The sequence below is a fragment of the Salvelinus alpinus genome, chromosome 8 (assembly GCF_045679555.1).
Source record: "Salvelinus alpinus chromosome 8, SLU_Salpinus.1, whole genome shotgun sequence".
NCBI lineage: Eukaryota > Metazoa > Chordata > Actinopteri > Salmoniformes > Salmonidae > Salvelinus > Salvelinus alpinus.
The window spans coordinates 73614262-73634694 of NC_092093.1; the positions used below are offsets into that span (position 1 = coordinate 73614262).

At 40.9% G+C, this 20433-nt stretch overlaps 1 protein-coding gene across 3 annotated transcripts in view; it reads right to left on the reverse strand.

The window, feature by feature from the left end:
• Window positions 1-20433, reverse strand: part of LOC139583682 (dihydropyrimidine dehydrogenase [NADP(+)]-like) — a 201471-nt gene that overhangs the window by 133292 nt on the left and 47746 nt on the right. For all 3 annotated transcript variants that reach the window (XM_071415019.1, XM_071415018.1, XM_071415020.1), the window contains 3 exons: window positions 16459-16546; window positions 11301-11462; window positions 1071-1267 (listed from right to left, as the gene is read on the reverse strand). In XM_071415019.1, the coding sequence (XP_071271120.1) occupies window positions 1071-1267; window positions 11301-11462; window positions 16459-16546 (447 nt within the window). The remainder of the gene's footprint in view (window positions 1-1070; window positions 1268-11300; window positions 11463-16458; window positions 16547-20433) is intronic.

The following is a 20433-nucleotide window of genomic DNA, read 5'->3' on the forward strand; positions in this document are numbered from 1 at the left end:
GATGAAGAAGAGGGATGACAGAGAAAGGACTCTGAGGAATATGAAAAGTTAGGCGTGAGGAAGAAAAAATAGACAGACACAGCGAAGAGGATTCTCTATACTGTTGCAACACCAACTCCTTTTTCTTATTTTCATTTGATGATTTGGGTTTGTATTCACTTTTTCTACTTTCTCTGCCTCAAAATTATCCTGCTTCTATGTCCAACCTCTACCTGAACCAACCTCAAATTATTAATTTTATTCCCTGTTGTCCCTCGAAGTACGTGAAACCCACTGTGGACATTTGCAGGACTCCTAGGATGACTAAAATGACTAAAATGTCAAATGTACTAAAGGCCTGGGTAGGTAATTGGTAACCCAATCCAAACTCAGGCATTTGAAAGATGAATATTCACAATTACCAAAATTCTCATTAGCAGCTGTGACCTTATACAATGTTCTTTATATTGATCCAGCAGACCCATGATCAACAATGCCCTTTAGTGGTAAATGCCCCACACAAAAGGACATGAATTTAGATGAATTACAGATGCATATCCGCAAGCGTTGACAAGGAGCCACAGATCTGGCTTTAAGTTACACCATTGACTAATTGCTGCCCAGGAAGCGAATGAATACAAACGTAGGATCTTAATTTGATCACTCTTTTGTTGCTGAGAATTGGAATTGAAGATGAGCATTGTCATTCACATAAATTCACTGAAAACCCATACTAACACACATTATATTAACAGTATTGCACTTTTCACATCGCCTACTTTTTGCTAAACTTTGTGGACAAAACACTCAAATCCTGTTGATGCAGGATTATTTTGCTGTGACAATATATACTGAGTATACCAAACATTAAGAACACGTTCCTAATATTGAGTTCCTAATTTGTCCTTATGAAGACCCAGGTTGGGGTCAAAGTCCTAGTCCTATTAAACACTTTGGGAGCATTATTGGATTACATTTTTGTTCTTTTGTTATGTTACTAGCCATTGAAAAAAATAAAATAATGTTACAAAGTCAACTTGAAAAGAGGCCAAGGTGTGACAACAAACACTGGTGGGATTGGGAAGTTTTACCTCAGTCCGCCGATCCACTTCTGTTTTTCGAATATGGTGATGTCATCGTAGCCAAGGCGAGCCAGGAAGGAAGCACAGCTGATGCTGGCCGGGCCACAGCCAATCAGAGCGATCTTGGAGTGGAAGCTTTTAGGCATCTGGTCTGGAGGAGGGAGAGCTGGGTTCCTCACTTGAGGAATGCCCATCTTACTAAAGATCTGAGGTGATAACAGACACATGAGGGAGTTTGGTTTACGTACTTGCTTGATTGCTTGCTTACTTAGACCATTCAATTCCTTGTGGAATATACAGTGCATTCGGAAAGTATTCAGACCTCGACTTTTTCCACATTTTGTGACGTTACAACCTTACTCTAAAATTGATTAAATTTACTATTTTCCTCATCAATCTACACAGAATACCCCAAAATGACAAAGCAAAAACAGGTTTCTTGAAATTTTTGCAAATTTAGAACGAACAAAAAACAATAAATACCTTATTTACATAAGTATTCAGACCCTTTGCTATGAGACAGTTAATTGAGCTCAGGTGCATCCTGTTTCCATTGATCATCCTTGAGATGTTTCTACAACTTGATTGGAGTCCACCTGTGGTAAATTCAATTGACATGATTTGCAAAGGCACACACCTGTCTATATAGGGTCCCACAGTTGACACCGCATGTCAGAGCAAAAACCAAGCCATGAGGTCAAATGAATTGTCCGTAGAGCTCCGAGACAGGACTGTGTTGAGGCACAGATCTGGGGAAGGGTACCAAAACTGCAGCATTGAAGGTCCCCAAGAACACTGTGCCCTCCATCATTCTTCAATGGAAAAAGTTTGGAACCACCAAGAATCTTCCTGTAGCTGGCCTCCAAGCCAAACTGAGCAATCAGGGGAGAAGGGTCTTTGTCAGAGAGGTGACCAAGAATTCATGGTCACTCTGACAGAGCTCCAGCGTTCCCCTGTGGATATGGGAGAACCTTCCAGAAGGACAACCATCAATGCAGCACTCCACTAATCAGGCATTTATGGTAGAGTGGCTTGGAGTGGCTTGGAGTTTGCCAAAAGTTACCTAAAGGACTCTCAGACCATGAGAAACAAGATTCAGTGGTCTGATAACTCGGTACCGGTACCCCCTGTACATAGCCTCGTTATTGTTATGTAATTTTCTTGTGTTACTTTTAGATTTTTTTTTATTTTTTTTCCCACTTTAGTTTACTTAGTAAATATTTTCTTAACTCTATTTCTTGAACTGCATTGTTGGTTAAGGGCTTGTAAGTAAACATTTCACTGTAAGGTCTACTACACCTGTTGTATTCGTGGCATGTGACAAAAAATAAATGGATTTGACTATGATTTGATGAAACCAAGATTGAACTGTTTGGCCTGAATGCCAAGCGTCATGTCTGGAAGAAGCCTGGTACCATCCCTACGGTGAAGCATGGTGGTGGCATCATCATGCTGTGGGGATGTTTTTCATTGGCATGGACTAGTCAGCATCAAGGCATCACTAGGAGACTAGTCAGCATCAAGGGAAAGATGAACGGACCAAAGTACAGAGAGATCCTTGATGAAAACCTGCTCCAGAGGACTCAGGACCTCAGACTGGGGCGAAGGTGGCTTTGGGACAAGTTTCTGAATGTCCTTGAGTGGCCCAGCCAGAGCACGGACTTGAACCCGATCTAACATCTCTAGAGAGACTTGAAAATAGCTGTGCAGCAATGCTCCCCATCCAACTTGGCAGAGCTTGAGTGGATCTGCCAAGAAGTACGGGAGAAACTCCCCAAATTCAGGTGTGCCAAGCTTGTAACGTCATACCCAAAAAGACTTGAGGCTGTAATCTCTGCCAAAGATGCTTCACCAAAGTACTGAGTAAAGGGTCTGAATACTTATGTAAATGTAATATTTAAAATCTAAAAAACGGCTTTTGCTTTGTCATTATGGGGTATTGTGTGTCGATTGAAAAAAAAAATGTAATTACATTTTAGAATAAGGCTGTAACTTAACAAAATGTGGGAAAAGTCAAGGGGTCTAAATACTTTCCGAATGCATTATAGGTCATCATTAATGAACCACAACCAGTTCCAAACCCTTTCATCCTGTGTCATTTGTTCTACTCATTCATGCTTGGTTTATCCCCATCCAGTACTAGCAACGCCTGCCAATGCCTGTCTAGACTGACTGACTGTATGGCAGGCGTGTTCATTTCTCCTGGCCATGCTAAAACCAGGCAAAGTGTTCGATTGCACATACAAAACAGTTCAAAACTCCAATCAAATTAGAACATGGTCTGCCCAACTAAAAGCTATCTATGGGACTACACCACACTGGCTGTTAAATAACTAGCCCTAGAGTCATCTACTAGAATAATATGGAGAGAAAACAACATTAATCAGATAGCTTCTGTAACGCACCATGTTCACTGATGATTTTCAAGAGAAATATAGACTACTGCAACACAAACAGTTGAAAGCGAATGCTGTAGCGGCAACATATCCATAATTAGGGGTGAAATGAGAGTGGGGATACTTTGTCTCCTTAATAAGATGATCTAGATCAATACACGAAGCCTCAAATTGTTACTGCAATATAATGCCTGAGCTATAGGTGATATTCATTTAGTTATTCATGCGTTTCATGAACTGTGAAGCCCAAATTGCTGCATGACAATGCATTTTTAATAGTGCTTAAGAGCAGTTCCGAGGCCTTGTTATTCAAAACACCCATCTCTGTTTTTCTAATTCTTCTCACACTCTAATTGAACACAAATTGAACACTCTAATTGAACACTCTAATTGAACACTCTAATTGAACACTCTAATTGAACATTGAACTACGACTGCTGCGGTGCTAGCTTTGCTTCACATTTTATGTGTGTGGGTAGCACTGGGTACAATAAGCACACAGCACACGCATACAGAAGCATCAATCAAAAGCATCATCCAGCTTCAATGGATGAAACATGACTCTCCCCTGCCCAGTGCTTATCATCATAACAAACTGAACACATCAATACTGCTTTCACAAGACAACTCCCCTCTGGTCTGTCTGAACTACTGAGAGTTAACAGTAACACTGTCATTCAGGCCATATTATACACCTCAGTGCCAGACTCTAGGTAGACACTAATACGCTTATATCCACTATAAGATTAGGAGAAGAATAAAGCCTAAATGAAAGGTGGCTTTGACTTTATCAGTAATGTTGAGAGGACTAGAGCTAGGAGCATGGAGCGCAGGCTGAATGGAGCTGATAGAAGCTGAGCAGCGATCGCCCAGATAGCCCCCTTCTCTTTCTCTTCTTCCTGAGCTTATCTAATTATCTGCTAGATAACCGCCCTGACCTTTCACATTTAAGGAGAGAGGAGAGCTGCCACATGATAGAGATGTATAGTAGTCACAGCAGATGTGGCAGGCAGCGAGAGAGAGGAGAGAAGGGAGCGGACGGAAGGCTTTTGTAATTGTGCCTTTTATCCTTTAGGAAGTAATGAAACTTTACCATGAGCTTCTCTTGCTTTCTGAGATGTGTTACTAGATTAGTCTTGATAGGAAGAAGGCAGGAGGCGGAAGGTGTGCGAGATGGCTAGAAATGAACTGTTCTGTTGTACTGTTGTACTCCGTTCCTGTAGCTAAAGAACAGGATCTAAAACGCATGGCATATACAGTACCTGAGAGGATTATAAACACACTGATTAAAGAATCCAACCCCTGGCAATGCCACGTGCCAACCTTCCTCTCGTTATGTGTGTTTGCCTCATTGTTCTAAAGCAATAGTGGGAAATTAACAGACTAACATGCAAAGATAATCATCCACGTCACAATAGATTCTGCTGAAGGTGTATACAGGCACGCGTTTTGTCATCTTGACTTCCTCTCATACAAAGTGATGTCGTTATGTCGTGCTTCATTCAGTAGCTCCGTGTTGTCTATGAACGTACTCTACCTTGAACTACGGAAGAGTACAATTTAATTGGGCTGAGCACATCTACAGTACAGTTGGTTACAGTTACATAACGGTGACGTAGGTAAAGTGACATGCTCACAATTATTTTCCTTTCATATACCTGCAGAACCACTCATTCAATTTGTAAAAGTGTAGGATTTTGTCGATATGCGTCCAATAATGATCCTTCAGTCATTTTGTAGAAGTGTAAGATTCCTTCCATCTACAGTACGTAGAATAAGTAAGACCATTTACATCCATTCCTCAGAATGTACTCGTCTTGTTGAACTCTCTCCAGAATGAAAGAGTTCGTTACTGTAGAGGAAATGCATCCTTAGCAGCAGGCAGCCCTACAAGATGATGTGTGGGTCAAAGGCAGCAATTCAAGCCCACACACTATCTCTGACATTTCACTTTAATTAGCTGTTACCATGGAACTAAATAAAGCTCACCACGACAATGACGGGAACAGATATCCTGATTATCTCGGAGCTACACCATGAACACACACACACGTAATCACACACATGCAGGCCCACACGCACACACACCCACCCACACACACACGCAAATACACACACACACTTGATGTTCTAATCATTATTCAACATGAGGAAGAATTAGGGGAAAAAGATAGGAGCACACATGATGAAACAAATGTAGCGTATAGCAGTTCAAAAACATGTAGCTTTACACAGACTCCTGTCATCAGTGATAACGGTCATGGCACATGAAGAACATCAACACGTCTCCTCTCACATCTATTTACCACTAAAATAGATATGTACAGCATTCCTTTAAAGGACTTCTTGGCACTGTATTTCCTCCATTTCCCTTCTTTGTTAGTCCTTTTTCTTTAGAACATACAGTAAAATGAATTTCAGTTGGACTTGACTCCTGCAACCTATATGTTTTAGACATGAAAGAAAGATTCTCCCATTCCTCATGTCTGCTTTACACTGGGTCATAACTAAGTCATCTGTGTTGACTTTAACATCTTGCATAATTCTCTGTTCTGTTGTCTTCTCCCTGGTTTTTACTTCCATTTCCTCCCCCCCATCTCTCTTTCCACCAGCCGGTTCCTAATGGTGAATCTGATGTTTATCGTACCAGAAGGTTAGGCTTGGATGATAAACAAGGGGAGAATTTTGACTTTATTGGCAGAGGGCTGTACTGACGCCATAACAACGGGTTGAGAGGCACCATTAATACTGAGCTTGATGCTGCAGCCCACCACTCCCTCACCCGTTATGGGGACTTAGTAGAGACGGAATAATGTAATGTACAATGAAGGGAAACACAGCACTGAGCAGCACAGTAGAGTACAATGCTGTACAGACTAGAGTACAGAGTAAAGAGCAGTGTAGTACAGTACAGTAGAGTACAATGCTGTACAGACTAGAGTACAGAGTAAAGAGCAGTGTAGTACAGTACAGTACAGAGTAAAGAACAGTGTAGTACAGTACAGTAGAGTACAGAGTAAAGAGCAGTGTAGTACAGTACAGTACAGAGTAAAGAACAGTGTAGTACAGTACAGTAGAGTACAGAGTAAAGAGCAGTGTAGTACAGTAGAGTACAATGCTGTACAGACTAGAGGAAAGAGTAAAGAGCAGTGTAGTACAGTACAGTAGAGTACAGAGTAAAGAGCAGTGTAGTACAGTAGAGTACAGAGTAAAGAGCAGTGTAGTACAGTAGAGTGCAGAGTAAAGAGCAGTGTAGTACAGTAGAGTGCAGAGTAAAGAGCAGTGTAGTACAGTAGAGTACAGAGTAAAGAGCAGTGTAGTACAGTAGAGTGCAGAGTAAAGAGCAGTGTAGTACAGTATAGTACAGAGTAAAGAGCAGTGTAGTACAGTAGAGTACAGAATAAAGAGCAGTGTAGTACAGTACAGTACAGAGTAAAGAGCAGTGTAGTACAGTAGAGTACAGAGTAAAGAGCAGTGTAGTAGAGTACAGAGTAAAGAGCAGTGTAGTACAGTAGAGTACAGAGTAAAGAGCAGTGTAGTACAGTAGAGTGCAGAGTAAAGAGCAGTGTAGTACAGTAGAGTGCAGAGTAAAGAGCAGTGTAGTACAGTAGAGTACAGAGTAAAGAGCAGTGTAGTACAGTAGAGTGCAGAGTAAAGAGCAGTGTAGTACAGTATAGTACAGAGTAAAGAGCAGTGTAGTACAGTAGAGTACAGAATAAAGAGCAGTGTAGTACAGTAGAGTGCAGAGTAAAGAGCAGTGTAGTACAGTAGAGTACAGAATAAAGAGCAGTGTAGTACAGTAGAGTGCAGAGTAAAGAGCAGGGTAGTACAGTAGAGTACAGAATAAAGAGCAGTGTAGTACAGTAGAGTGCAGAGTAAAGAGCAGTGTAGTACAGTAGAGTACAGAATAAAGAGCAGTGTAGTACAGTATAGTACAGAGTAAAGAGCAGTGTAGTACAGTAGAGTACAGAATAAAGAGCAGTGTAGTACAGTAGAGTGCAGAGTAAAGAGCAGGGTAGTACAGTAGAGTGCAGAGTAAAGAGCAGGGTAGTACAGTATAGTACAGAGTAAAGAGCAGGGAAGTACAGTATAGTACAGAGTAAAGAGCAGGGAAGTACAGTAGAGTACAGAGTAAAGAGCAGTGTAGTACAGTAGAGTGCAGAGTAAAGAGCAGTGTAGTACAGTGCAGAGTAAAGAGCAGTGTAGTACAGTGCAGAGTAAAGAGCAGTATAGTACAGTGCAGAGTAAAGAGCAGGGTAGTAGAGTGCAGAGTAAAGAGCAGGGTAGTACAGTAGAGTACAGAGTAAAGAGCAGGGTAGTACAGTATAGTACAGAGTAAAGAGCAGGGAAGTACAGTAGAGTACAGAGTAAAGAGCAGGGTAGTACAGTAGAGTGCAAAGTAAAGAGCAGTGTAGTACAGTAGAGTGCAGAGTAAAGAGCAGTGAAGTACAGTAGAGTGCAGAGTAAAGAGCAGTGTAGTACAGTAGAGTACAGAGTAAAGAGCAGTGTAGTACAGTAGAGTACAGAGTAAAGAGCAGTGTAGTACAGTAGAGTACAGAGTAAAGAGCAGGGTAGTACAGTATAGTACAGAGTAAAGAGCAGTGTAGTACAGTAGAGTACAGAGTAAAGAGCAGGGTAGTACAGTAGAGTACAGAATAAAGAGCAGTGTAGTACAGTAGAGTGCAGAGTAAAGAGCAGTGTAGTACAGTAGAGTACAGAGTAAAGAGCAGGGTAGTACAGTATAGTACAGAGTAAAGAGCAGTGTAGTACAGTAGAGTACAGAGTAAAGAGCAGGGTAGTACAGTAGAGTACAGAATAAAGAGCAGTGTAGTACAGTAGAGTGCAGAGTAAAGAGCAGTGTAGTACAGTAGAGTACAGAATAAAGAGCAGGGTAGTACAGTATAGTACAGAGTAAAGAGCAGGGAAGTACAGTAGAGTACAGAGTAAAGAGCAGTGTAGTACAGTACAGAGTAAAGAGCAGTGTAGTACAGTAGAGTGCAGAGTAAAGAGCAGGGTAGTACAGTAGAGTGCAGAGTAAAGAGCAGGGTAGTACAGTATAGTACAGAGTAAAGAGCAGGGAAGTACAGTATAGTACAGAGTAAAGAGCAGGGAAGTACAGTAGAGTGCAGAGTAAAGAGCAGGGAAGTACAGTAGAGTACAGAGTAAAGAGCAGGGTAGTACAGTATAGTACAGAGTAAAGAGCAGTGTAGTACAGTAGAGTACAGAGTAAAGAGCAGGGTAGTACAGTAGAGTACAGAATAAAGAGCAGTGTAGTACAGTAGAGTGCAGAGTAAAGAGCAGTGTAGTACAGTAGAGTACAGAATAAAGAGCAGGGTAGTACAGTATAGTACAGAGTAAAGAGCAGGGAAGTACAGTAGAGTACAGAGTAAAGAGCAGTGTAGTACAGTACAGAGTAAAGAGCAGTGTAGTACAGTAGAGTGCAGAGTAAAGAGCAGGGTAGTACAGTAGAGTGCAGAGTAAAGAGCAGGGTAGTACAGTATAGTACAGAGTAAAGAGCAGGGAAGTACAGTATAGTACAGAGTAAAGAGCAGGGAAGTACAGTAGAGTACAGAGTAAAGAGCAGTGTAGTACAGTAGAGTGCAAAGTAAAGAGCAGGGTAGTACAGTAGAGTGCAGAGTAAAGAGCAGGGTAGTACAGTATAGTACAGAGTAAAGAGCAGGGAAGTACAGTAGAGTACAGAGTAAAGAGCAGGGTAGTACAGTATAGTACAGAGTAAAGAGCAGTGTAGTACAGTAGAGTACAGAATAAAGAGCAGTGTAGTACAGTAGAGTGCAGAGTAAAGAGCAGTGTAGTACAGTAGAGTACAGAATAAAGAGCAGTGTAGTACAGTAGAGTGCAGAGTAAAGAGCAGAGTAGTACAGTAGAGTACAGAGTAAAGAGCAGTGTAGTACAGTAGAGTACAGAGTAAAGAGCAGTGTAGTAGAGTACAGAGTAAAGAGCAGTGTAGTACAGTAGAGTGCAGAGTAAAGAGCAGTGTAGTACAGTAGAGTGCAGAGTAAAGAGCAGTGTAGTACAGTAGAGTGCAGAGTAAAGAGCAGTGTAGTACAGTAGAGTGCAGAGTAAAGAGCAGAGTAGTACAGTAGAGTACAGAGTAAAGAGCAGTGTAGTACAGTACAGTACAGAGTAAAGAGCAGTGTAGTACAGTAGAGTACAGAGTAAAGAGCAGGGAAGTACAGTAGAGTACAGAGTAAAGAGCAGGGTAGTACAGTAGAGTACAGAGTAAAGAGCAGTGTAGTACAGTAGAGTGCAGAGTAAAGAGCAGTGTAGTACAGTAGAGTACAGAATAAAGAGCAGTGTAGTACAGTAGAGTGCAGAGTAAAGAGCAGTGTAGTACAGTAGAGTGCAGAGTAAAGAGCAGTGTAGTACAGTAGAGTGCAGAGTAAAGAGCAGGGTAGTACAGTAGAGTGCAGAGTAAAGAGCAGGGTAGTACAGTAGAGTACAGAGTAAAGAGCAGGGAAGTACAGTAGAGTACAGAGTAAAGAGCAGGGTAGTACAGTATAGTACAGAGTAAAGAGCAGTGTAGTACAGTAGAGTACAGAATAAAGAGCAGTGTAGTACAGTAGAGTGCAGAGTAAAGAGCAGTGTAGTACAGTAGAGTGCAGAGTAAAGAGCAGGGTAGTACAGTATAGTACAGAGTAAAGAGCAGTGTAGTACAGTAGAGTACAGAATAAAGAGCAGTGTAGTACAGTAGAGTGCAGAGTAAAGAGCAGTGTAGTACAGTAGAGTGCAGAGTAAAGAGCAGTGTAGTACAGTAGAGTACAGAGTAAAGAGCAGTGTAGTACAGTAGAGTACAGAGTAAAGAGCAGGGAAGTACAGTAGAGTGCAGAGTAAAGAGCAGTGTAGTACAGTAGAGTGCAGAGTAAAGAGCAGTGTAGTACAGTAGAGTACAGAGTAAAGAGCAGTGTAGTACAGTAGAGTACAGAGTAAAGAGCAGTGTAGTACAGTACAGAGTAAAGAGCAGTGTAGTACAGTGCAGAGTAAAGAGCAGTGTAGTACAGTAGAGTGCAGAGAAGCAGCAGGTTAACGTAATGACGTATAGTAGTGAGTAAGAAAATATATGGTAATTGCTTGAGCCGTTCTGAAGGTCCAGGATAATGTGTATGTTAAAAACCTAAAAAGACATGCCAAAGACTGCATAGAGGTATAACAATGTTGCAACATGTGGTAAAATAATGCAGTTGCTGTATATATTCTATGTACACATTTACATGTGGAATAGATGTAAACGTACATACAACGTTACAGCGGAAATGTTAAAACATAAATTATAACCAGACCGTGGTATCTGTAACAATCACATTGTTAAAGGTACTCACTGCTAACTACCAACAGCTGGCTGGTTTTGATACCCAGTCAGAAATACACCTACTCAATGGCTTCGCCCTAACACAGTCCTGCAGCCCAACAGCCTATCCATCCACCTGATGTGTCTACATATAGTGTACACTCCTTATCCTCTACACTCCTTCTAAAATGTATCAAAACACCATCACTACTGACTGTACAGGTAGCAGCTTGTCAGACTTCTCAAACTGGATGTGTGTGAGGGGGTGGCTTGAGCTCAACCTCGTTTCATTCTGGCAAAGACATTGACCAATTAAAACGATGTGAAAAAGTATATCCTTTCACATAAGTGAAAAAAATGTGTTATGTATGCCTCATTTCTAACATATAACGCATTCGTATCTCATAATGTGATGCAAATGAATGTCCAGAATACCTGTCAGTGTGTATCGAAGTGAATCAAGCAGCTCAAGTCATGTGTCCAAGTGAGTCTGATTAGGACTACAGAACTGGTTAAAGAGGACTACAACACCCATACCTCAGTGGCGAACTGCTGCAGCCCTCCGATGTTGATTGGTCCTTCCTCAGAGGCGTAGAGGTTACAGCCCCCCACACAGAGGTCAGAGGTCGGGCACACCATGCCACACGTCAGGCCTAGGGGGTTGTCTGACAAGATCGACTTCGCCGCCCCATAGTAGTTCTGGAACACACACGGAACACACAGGCACACACACAGAACACACAGGCACACAAAGGAAAACACACAGGCAGTTTTCAGGATTTGGAAGGAAATTTCAATTTTGTCATATTTATGTGATAATAACTGCTTCAAAAATCTTGACCGAATCCTCTGTCACGTCAAACCAATGGTATAGTACCCAAAATGTAAAAACAAGTGGCACATATAGAATATTGGATGATATTATAGTAATTTTGGTATTTATATAACATTTTCCGTATAATAATTTAGGGGGATAACAAAAACCACTACAGCAACTGTGTGTACTTTCAGAGGGTATCTGGTTTTTGTATTACAGTTCTACCAAGTATTCATAGTACTGACAGACTTTTACGAACTGTTTTGACTGGATCTAAGCATATATCTAAGGTCATTTTGATTATAGTTATAAACAGTTATGACCATAGGCAAATACATAAGGTGCTCTATCTCTGCAGGTGATCTGTCTATCTGGTCAAAATCACTGATTCAGGTCCACCCTCTACCCCTCTGGTGATATAAATAACTTAATATTCCATCTCCAGAGAAACCTGGATTGAAATAAAGACTTCATTGGATTTGCCTTACTTTCAGAGAATACACACCAGTACAACTCTCAAATAAAATACAATTTTATTTGTCACATGCGCCAAATATAACAGGTGTAGACCTTACTGTGAAATGCTTACTTACAAGCATTACAAGCTTAACTTCTCTAGGATAGGGGGCAGCATTTTCACGTTTGGATGAAAAGCATACCCAAATTCAACTTCCAGCTACTCATCCCCAGAAGATAAGATATGCATATTGTTAGTAGATTTGGATAGAAAACACTCTGAAGTTTCTAAAACTGTTTGAATCATGTCTGTGAGTGGTCACTCTCTTTTCAATGGATTTTCATTGGGACACCAGATTTCTAAATTGACCTTGTTGCAGTTCCTACCGCTTCCACTGGATGTCAACAGTCTTCAGAAATTAGTTGAGGGTTTTTCCTTTGTGGAATGAAGAAGTACAGCCATTTTGAATCAGGGTCACTTGAAGTGTCCTGTTAGATAGAGGCGCATGACCAGAAAGCATGCTACAGATTGTTTTAATCCTGTATTGAACACAGATCATCCCGTCTTCAATTGTATCGATTATTTACGTTAAAAAATACCTAAAGTTGTATTACAAAAGTAGTTTGAAATGTTTTGGCAAAGTTTACCGGTAACTTTTGAGATATTTTGTAGTCATGTTTCACGAGTTGGAACCGGTGTTTTTCTGGATCAAACGCACCAAATAAATGGACATTTTGGATATATATCGACGGAATTAATCGAACAAAAAGGACCATTTGTGATGTTTATGGGACATATTGGAGTGCCAACAACAGAAGCTCGTCAAAGGTAAGGCATGAATTATATTTTTATTTCTGTGTTTTGTGTCGTGCCTGCAGGGTTGAAATATGCGTATCTCTCTTTGTTTACAATGGTGCTAACTCAGATAATAGCATCATTTGCTTTCGCCGAAAAGCCTATTTGAATTCTGACATGTTGGCTGGATTCACAACCAGTGTAGCTTTAATTTGGTATCTTTCATGTGTGATTTAATGAAAGTTTGATTTTTATAGTAATTTTTATAGTAATTAATTTGAATTTGGCGCTCTGCATTTTCTCTGGCTTTTTGCCAAGTGAGACAGTAGCGTCCCGCCTAAACTCAAATTTTGGGATATAAATATGAACTTTACCGAACAAACCATACATGTATTGTGTAACATGAAGTCCTATGAGTGTCATCTGATGAAGATCATCAAAGGTTAGTGATTAATTTTATCTCTATTTCTGCTTTTTGTGACTCCTATCTTTGGCTGGGAAAATGGCTGTGTTTTTCTGTGGCTATGTACTGACCTAACATAATCGTTTTGTGTGCTTTCGCAGTAAATCCTTTTTGAAATCAGACATGTTGGCTGGATTCACAACATGTGTAGCTTTAATTTGGTGTCTTTTATGTGTGATTTCATGAAAGATTGATTTTCATAGTAATATATTTGAATTTGGCGCACTGCATTTTTTTCTGGCTTTTGGCCAAGTGGGACGTTAGCGTACCACATATGCCAGAGAAGTTAAAGGTCTTGCTCACATCGACTACCGAGAGTGTTATCACACAGTCGTTCGGAACAGCTGGTGCTCTCATGCATGCTTCAGTTTTGCTTGCCTAGAAGCGAGCATAAAAAGGCATTTAGGTCGTCTGGTAGGCTCGCGTCACTGGGCAGCTCGCGGCTGGGTTTCCCTTTCTAGTCCGTAATAGTTTGCAAGCCCTGCCACATCAGACGAGCGTCAGAGCCAGTGTAGTACAATTCAATCTTAATCCTGTATTGACGCTTTGTTTGTTTGATGGTTTGTATAAGAGTCCAGATTAGTGTCCCGCTCTAGCCTTTAGCTCGGTGCGGACGTTGCCTGTAATCCATGGCTTTTGGTTGGGATATGTATGTACGGTCACTGTGGAGACCACATCGTTGATGCACTTATTGATAAAGTCGGTGACTGAGGTGGTATACTCCTCAATGTCATTGGATGAATCCCGGAACTATTATTCTGGTCTGCGCAAGCAAAACAGTCCTGTAGCGAAGCGTCCGCGTTATCTGAGCACTTCCGTATTGAGCGAGTCACTGGTAATTTCTGCTTTAGTTTCTGCTAGTAAGCAGGAATCAGGAGGATAGAATTATGGTCAGATTTGCCAAATCGAGGGTTAGGGAGAGCTTTGTATTTTAATTTTAACCTTTATTTAACTAGACAAGTCAGTAAAGAACAAATTCTTATTTACAATGACGGCCTACCCCAGCCAAACCCGGACGATGCTGGGCCAATTGTGCGCCGCCCTATGGGACTCCCAATCACGGCCAGATGTGATTCAGCCTGGATTCGAACCAGGGACTGTAGTGACGCCTCTTGCATTGCAATGCAGTGCCTTAGACCGCTGCACCACTCGGGAGCGTCTCTGTGTGTGGAGTAAAGGTGGTCTAGAGTTTTAATGGGGTAAAACGGATTTAAGTTTGCATGCATTAAAGTCCCCGGCCACTAGGAGCGCCACTTCTAGATTAGCATTTTCTTGTTTGCTTATTGCTTTGTACAGCTCGTTGAGTGCAATCTTAGCTCCATCATCGGTTTGTGGTGGTAAGTAGACACTTAACCAGCATGGCTACCACAGCATTCTGCAGCGATACACCATCCCATCTGGTTTGCAGTTAGTGGGACTATCATTTGCTTTTCAAGACAATGACCCAACACACCTCCAGGCTGTGTAAGGGCTATTTGACCAAGAAGGAGAGTGATGGAGTGCTGTGTCAGATTACCTGGCCACTATAGTCTCCTGTCCTCAACCCAATTGAGATGGTTTGGGATGAGTTGGACCGTAGAGTGATGGAAAAGCAGCCAACAAGTGCTCAGCATATGGGAGAACTACTTCAAGACTTAAAAAAGCATTCCAGGTGAAGCTAGTTGAGAGAATGCCAAGAGTGTGCAAAGCTGTCATCAAGGCAAAGGGTGGCTACTTTGAAAAATCCTAAATCTAAAATATATTTTGACTTGTTTAACACTTTTTTTGGTTACTACATGATTCCATGTGTGTTTTTTAATAGTTTTGATATGTTCACTATTATTCTACATTGTAGAAAGTAATAGTAAAAATAAATAAAAACCCTTGAATGAGTAGGTGTGTCCAAACTTTTGACTGGTACTGTATATTGTAGGTTATATAGAAACTGAAGAATAATAGTATTTTAAAAACGAAATAACAGAATAATTATCATTTAGAATGGCAACAGACTTGATATAATTCCTAACAGTTCTATAACACTATATCATTTATTTAATTTTCACTGGCAAGGATAATATAGGAAACCCTACAATACATTTCATTAAAGAGAGCATAACTCCATTATGAAGTTATTTTATTAGGGAAATGTGGAGCCAATCAAAATCGAGGACACTGTTATATTGCAGTAAATATTCAAGATTTAAGCTTCCTGCTCTGTGTAAACCTAATAATCACCTTTATTTGTCAAATATTATATCAATAAAAATATTCCATATCTGAATGATAATGAGTTTCCTGCTTAAGTCAAATGTAAAAGCCTCAATTTCCCTATAAAGTTCCCTACCATTGAAAATTAACAGTCATAGAAGAAAAAGTAGCTATTGGCAAGGAGACAATATTGGTTCAAATCCCTCCGGTCGTTTGGGTTTTCCAACAAGAAACAATAACAGAAATGTAAAAATAGTAGTATGCACCTATTATGCCATGCAAATAATGTTGCCCAGACATATAATAATAGCTTGTCTAAGGTATACATTAGATAATGAAATGACAGGAGGAGTCCTAGATTAAAAACCCTTTCATATTTGTTTCCCTCTATAACAACACTGAGGTAGCCTAACTGTTTATTTCACCACTTTCATCTACAAGGACACTGAAATGACTGATTTGATCTGTTTTATAAGGTTTATCCCATTCACAACGTCCTATAACTTCACTGTAAACACCTATTCTTATCAGACACAGCATATATTATGCAGGTTTGTTTACAGAGCATCATTAAATAGCAATTCGGCATGCCAGTGTGAGGCTGTGTGCCTGGCCTTGATCATATGAATGGAGGCAACATATATGGCTATATGTATACCATGTACTGCTTTTACCCTGGCAGAAGACATCAATTAGAGCTGTTCCTCTCTGAGCTCAGGTCTGGGGCTCTCTCTCTCTCTGAATACAGCTGGCTGTTACTGGGCTCGGGGATCGATTATCCCAAGCCCATATCTCAACCAATCAAATACCAATCACAGTCTTTTGCGTTATATTTAGATTTTCTAAGTGATATTACAGATGTTTTAGTAAAAATAGTAATGATAAGACACTAATAAATTGATTAACAATTTGGCATATCAAAGCTTTCATATTAATCATTTGTGTCATTTAGAATTGAAAGGAAGCTAACGTTTACCTTGTTGGCAATACTGGTAATGAATGACTTGATGTCCAGGTTGGTAGGGCAACTTTTCTGACATGGGGCATCTGCACATTTCAGGCACCTACAAAACAGGATGAGAAAAAAGTTGATGTTAGTGAGCTGTTAAATGTGTGAGTAATGAAAGAAGTCTTCCATTTTTTTCTCAAGATAATTAGGCAGGGAGACAGTGAGAAAGAAAGAGAGAGGTTGAAAACAGAGTGGTTGAAACTATAATAATAATAATAACAGTGAGAGAAAGATATAAAAGAAAAAAATGAGAAAGAAGAATGGGAGAAAGAGAAAAAAGAAAAATGAAAATCAGAAAAGAGAAAAAAAGAGTGAGATGAAGAACAGAGAGAGAGAGAAGAGACAGACCCCCCCCCCCCCCCTCTCCACTCCAGCTAGACACCTATAATAATCCCAACTTGCAATTCCCTGAGCTCAGTGCAGAGCAGAGTGCACCAGTCCGCCATTAATACCACTTATCACCCTGACAGCAGGGCAATTATAGAGGGGCTGTAGCCAGGTAGATGGCCGCCACGGCCCTGAACACACACACACACACTCGTGCATGCACACTCGCAACGTGCACACACACATGCAATGCACACATACACTCACACCACAGCAAGATGTTTTATTAAACCTGGGTGGTTGATCATCAGCTGACATCACTGTTGACCCATTTTTTTCATTTGACAATAAATTATGCTTTAGCCCATAGCATAATGGATATTGCAGCAGTGTATCTCAGCTCAAAGAATACCTGGAGACGGAGCACAATGAATGGGGCCGAATGGGGCAGAGGGAAGGACATACATACACGAAATGCAAAGAGCTGAAAGGCTCTGGAGAAATTAGCTTGAATCATGTTGTAATCTGAAGGTCAATGATTAATACTGGAGGACGGGCTACTGAGGGATATCGGAGAGAGGAAGAGCCACACACACACACAGAGGCACGCATCCACACAAAAATATATACAGTGGGGTCCATAATTATTGGCACCCTTGATAAAGATGAGCAAAAAAGACCGTATATAATAAATAATACAAATACTGAGCTGTATTGTATGCATTTTTGTGTGTGAATTGTGTTAATTTATACCAATACAATTACTCAGAGAAAGAGATTGTGTGTGACAAGTTAAAAAATTCAATGAGAAAAGATAGGGGTAAAAATGATTGCCACCCCTGTTTTCAATACTCAAGAACCTTACCCTTGCGAGGATAACGACACGGAGCCTTTTTCTATATTATAGGAGATTGAATAACACATTGTGAGGGATCTTTGACCATTCCTCCATACAGATTCAATTCAAACCATGTTTTCAAATGGGGTTCAAGTCCAGATGTAGATTTTGTGGACAATTAACAATTTCTTTGTGGATCTTGGGGTTATTGTCTTGCTGGAAGAGCCACTTGCAGCCAAGTGCCATTCTCCTGGCAGCGGTAACCAGGTTTTTGGATAAAATGTTCTGGTACTTGGTAATGTTCATGATGCCATTGACCTTGACAATGGCCCCAAGACCAGTGGAAGCAAAATAGCCCCATAACAAAAAAAGATCCACCACCATAATTAGGTACTTTCATAAATATGCTTCTGTTTTTCAACACCAAACCCACCCCTGGTCTGCGTGGCCAAAGAGCTCTATTTTGATAGCACGGGTTCCAAACCAAGTGCCAATGGCGTTTATCAAACTCCAGGCGGTGCTATGGTCAGATGACATGAAAATAGAAATCTTTGGTCACGCACACCAGTGGTGGGTTTGGCATCGACAAACATACACACACATACACACACACGTCAAAACAATGCAGAATAAATAATACTCACATTTCTGACCTATTTGAATGTGCAACCCTCTCAAATATTAATATAGCATACATTTCCTGTAAAAATATACATTATAGCTTTTGTGTTTTCACTCCAGGTGAAATTGCATCGTGGCATTAATAAAGATGAGATCTAACAGATACATAAATGAAAATCTGTGGGAGGGAGGGCACCTTCAGTACACGGTCTCGCCTCTCCGAAAGATTATTGTTGGTGTGAAGAAAAAGTTCCCCTCTCTCTCTCTCTCTCTCTCTAACATTAAAGAGCCTGGGCCGATACAGACACATTATAGACCCTCCTCTATCTATCTCCCCCGGCCAGCAGCAGCCCTGGCTAGCGCTTAGCAAATGTCAACAGAAAATAATGCACACACAAAGGCAATCTTATTTGTTCAAGAATCGCTCTAGGTCACAGCAATACACGGGGGCACACAGAGCTACACACCACACAGCTTCTCTAAGGAGGACTTTTTCTCTCTCCTCTATCTAGGAGGTACAGCAGGCAGCACCTGCGTTACACTCTCTAGAACACAGTCACTACACAGTTTTAATACAACATAGACCCATCTCTCCCTCTCACTCGCCCCCCCTCTTAAAACGTGGGCTGATTAGCTTTGTGTTGTTTCTTTCCTTGTTCTTCTCCTAATAATCAGTGCTTTGAATGCTCTGTATGATGAGTGGATTCCTGCACATTATGAATCGTCAATATGCGCCAGGTAGCTAATCTCCTAATTCATTGTTTCTATTATTATTAGCTAGCAACAGAAATGTGCAATTCAATAAAGCCCCACACACCTCTAAGGGGTTTGCAATTTAAATGATTGCTTTTCCCTCAAAGAATTATTTTGTCACTACACACAGAGCTGTTCACCGTTATCTTTGTGAAATTAGTCGTTTGCATTCATATTCATGATGAGGAGGTAATACGGAAAATAATACCTTCCAGTCTTATCACACCACTGATTTGATGTCTATAACAATCAGGAAGAGAAATGTCAACTGACAATTAGGTGGACAATAGAAGCCTTTGACAGACTACACAGAACCGAACTGCAGCTCCTGGTAATATTATGTGAAATCTGACATATTGCAACTGCCTGTAGGCACTGCCTATATCCTTAGAAAACCATGGTTTAAAGTACTCAATAAAACCATTTGAAAAAACACAAGATAATCGGAGGCTCATAACCATATTCATGGCCACACTATCAGCACCATGGACAGCAGTTATAGTAACACTGCCTTCTTTACAGTTCAGTACAAGTATCAGTATAACATTAGTATAGTAGATATTAACATATGCTGTGTACATAATTATTGTTATTAGCTGCTGTAGTTATGACTGGCTCTGGACACAAGGAAACTAGACCTGCAGCCCATATTCTCTCTCTCTCTGTCTCAGCACATATCAGAACCAGACCCAGGTGAGGTGAGGTTACGCCACGCACACAGGGTACCAGCGGTTACCAGCCGAGCCGTCACAGCTGTCAATGCTGTCCTGCTGAGGTCTGCCTCAGATCAGCCAGGGGATATACAACAGCTGTACACAATACCCCCACAATGCATAACACAGGGAGGGAGGGAGGAATGTAGGCCTGCTCTTCACCCCCCACTTCTGTTCTGTCACCTCCATCAAGAGTGGCAGGAAATGTGGTGAATGGAGAGAGAGAGAAGAGAGGGAGTGAGAAGGGGAGAATTATGCCATCATGTTAAAAAAAAATTACATTCGTCCTTCCTATTATTAGTCAGCAATAACTATCATTATATCGTTAAACAACTGACGTTTTCCCAAATCTACAAACATCGCCCAATCAAAATAAACAACAGACATGTGTGCAAACAGATCACGTGGAAAACCTTGTGTTTTCAAGGTAATGTAATTCACCAGGATATCTACAATTCAACCCCATTAATCGTTCAGTGAAAGAAACAGCAGTCATATTCCGCTGACCTGAATGCAAAGAACTGGGAAGCTTAGGGCATTGTTTGCACTTCCTGACACAGAATGGCAGACCGACGTGGGTTCCATTGACACATTTCCCCCCCTAAATGGTGGAAACTGGGAGTTAAATTAAATGAAAGGAGCCACGGTGGAACCGTGGTAGGGGTGGGAGCAGCAGGCATTTAAGGAGCT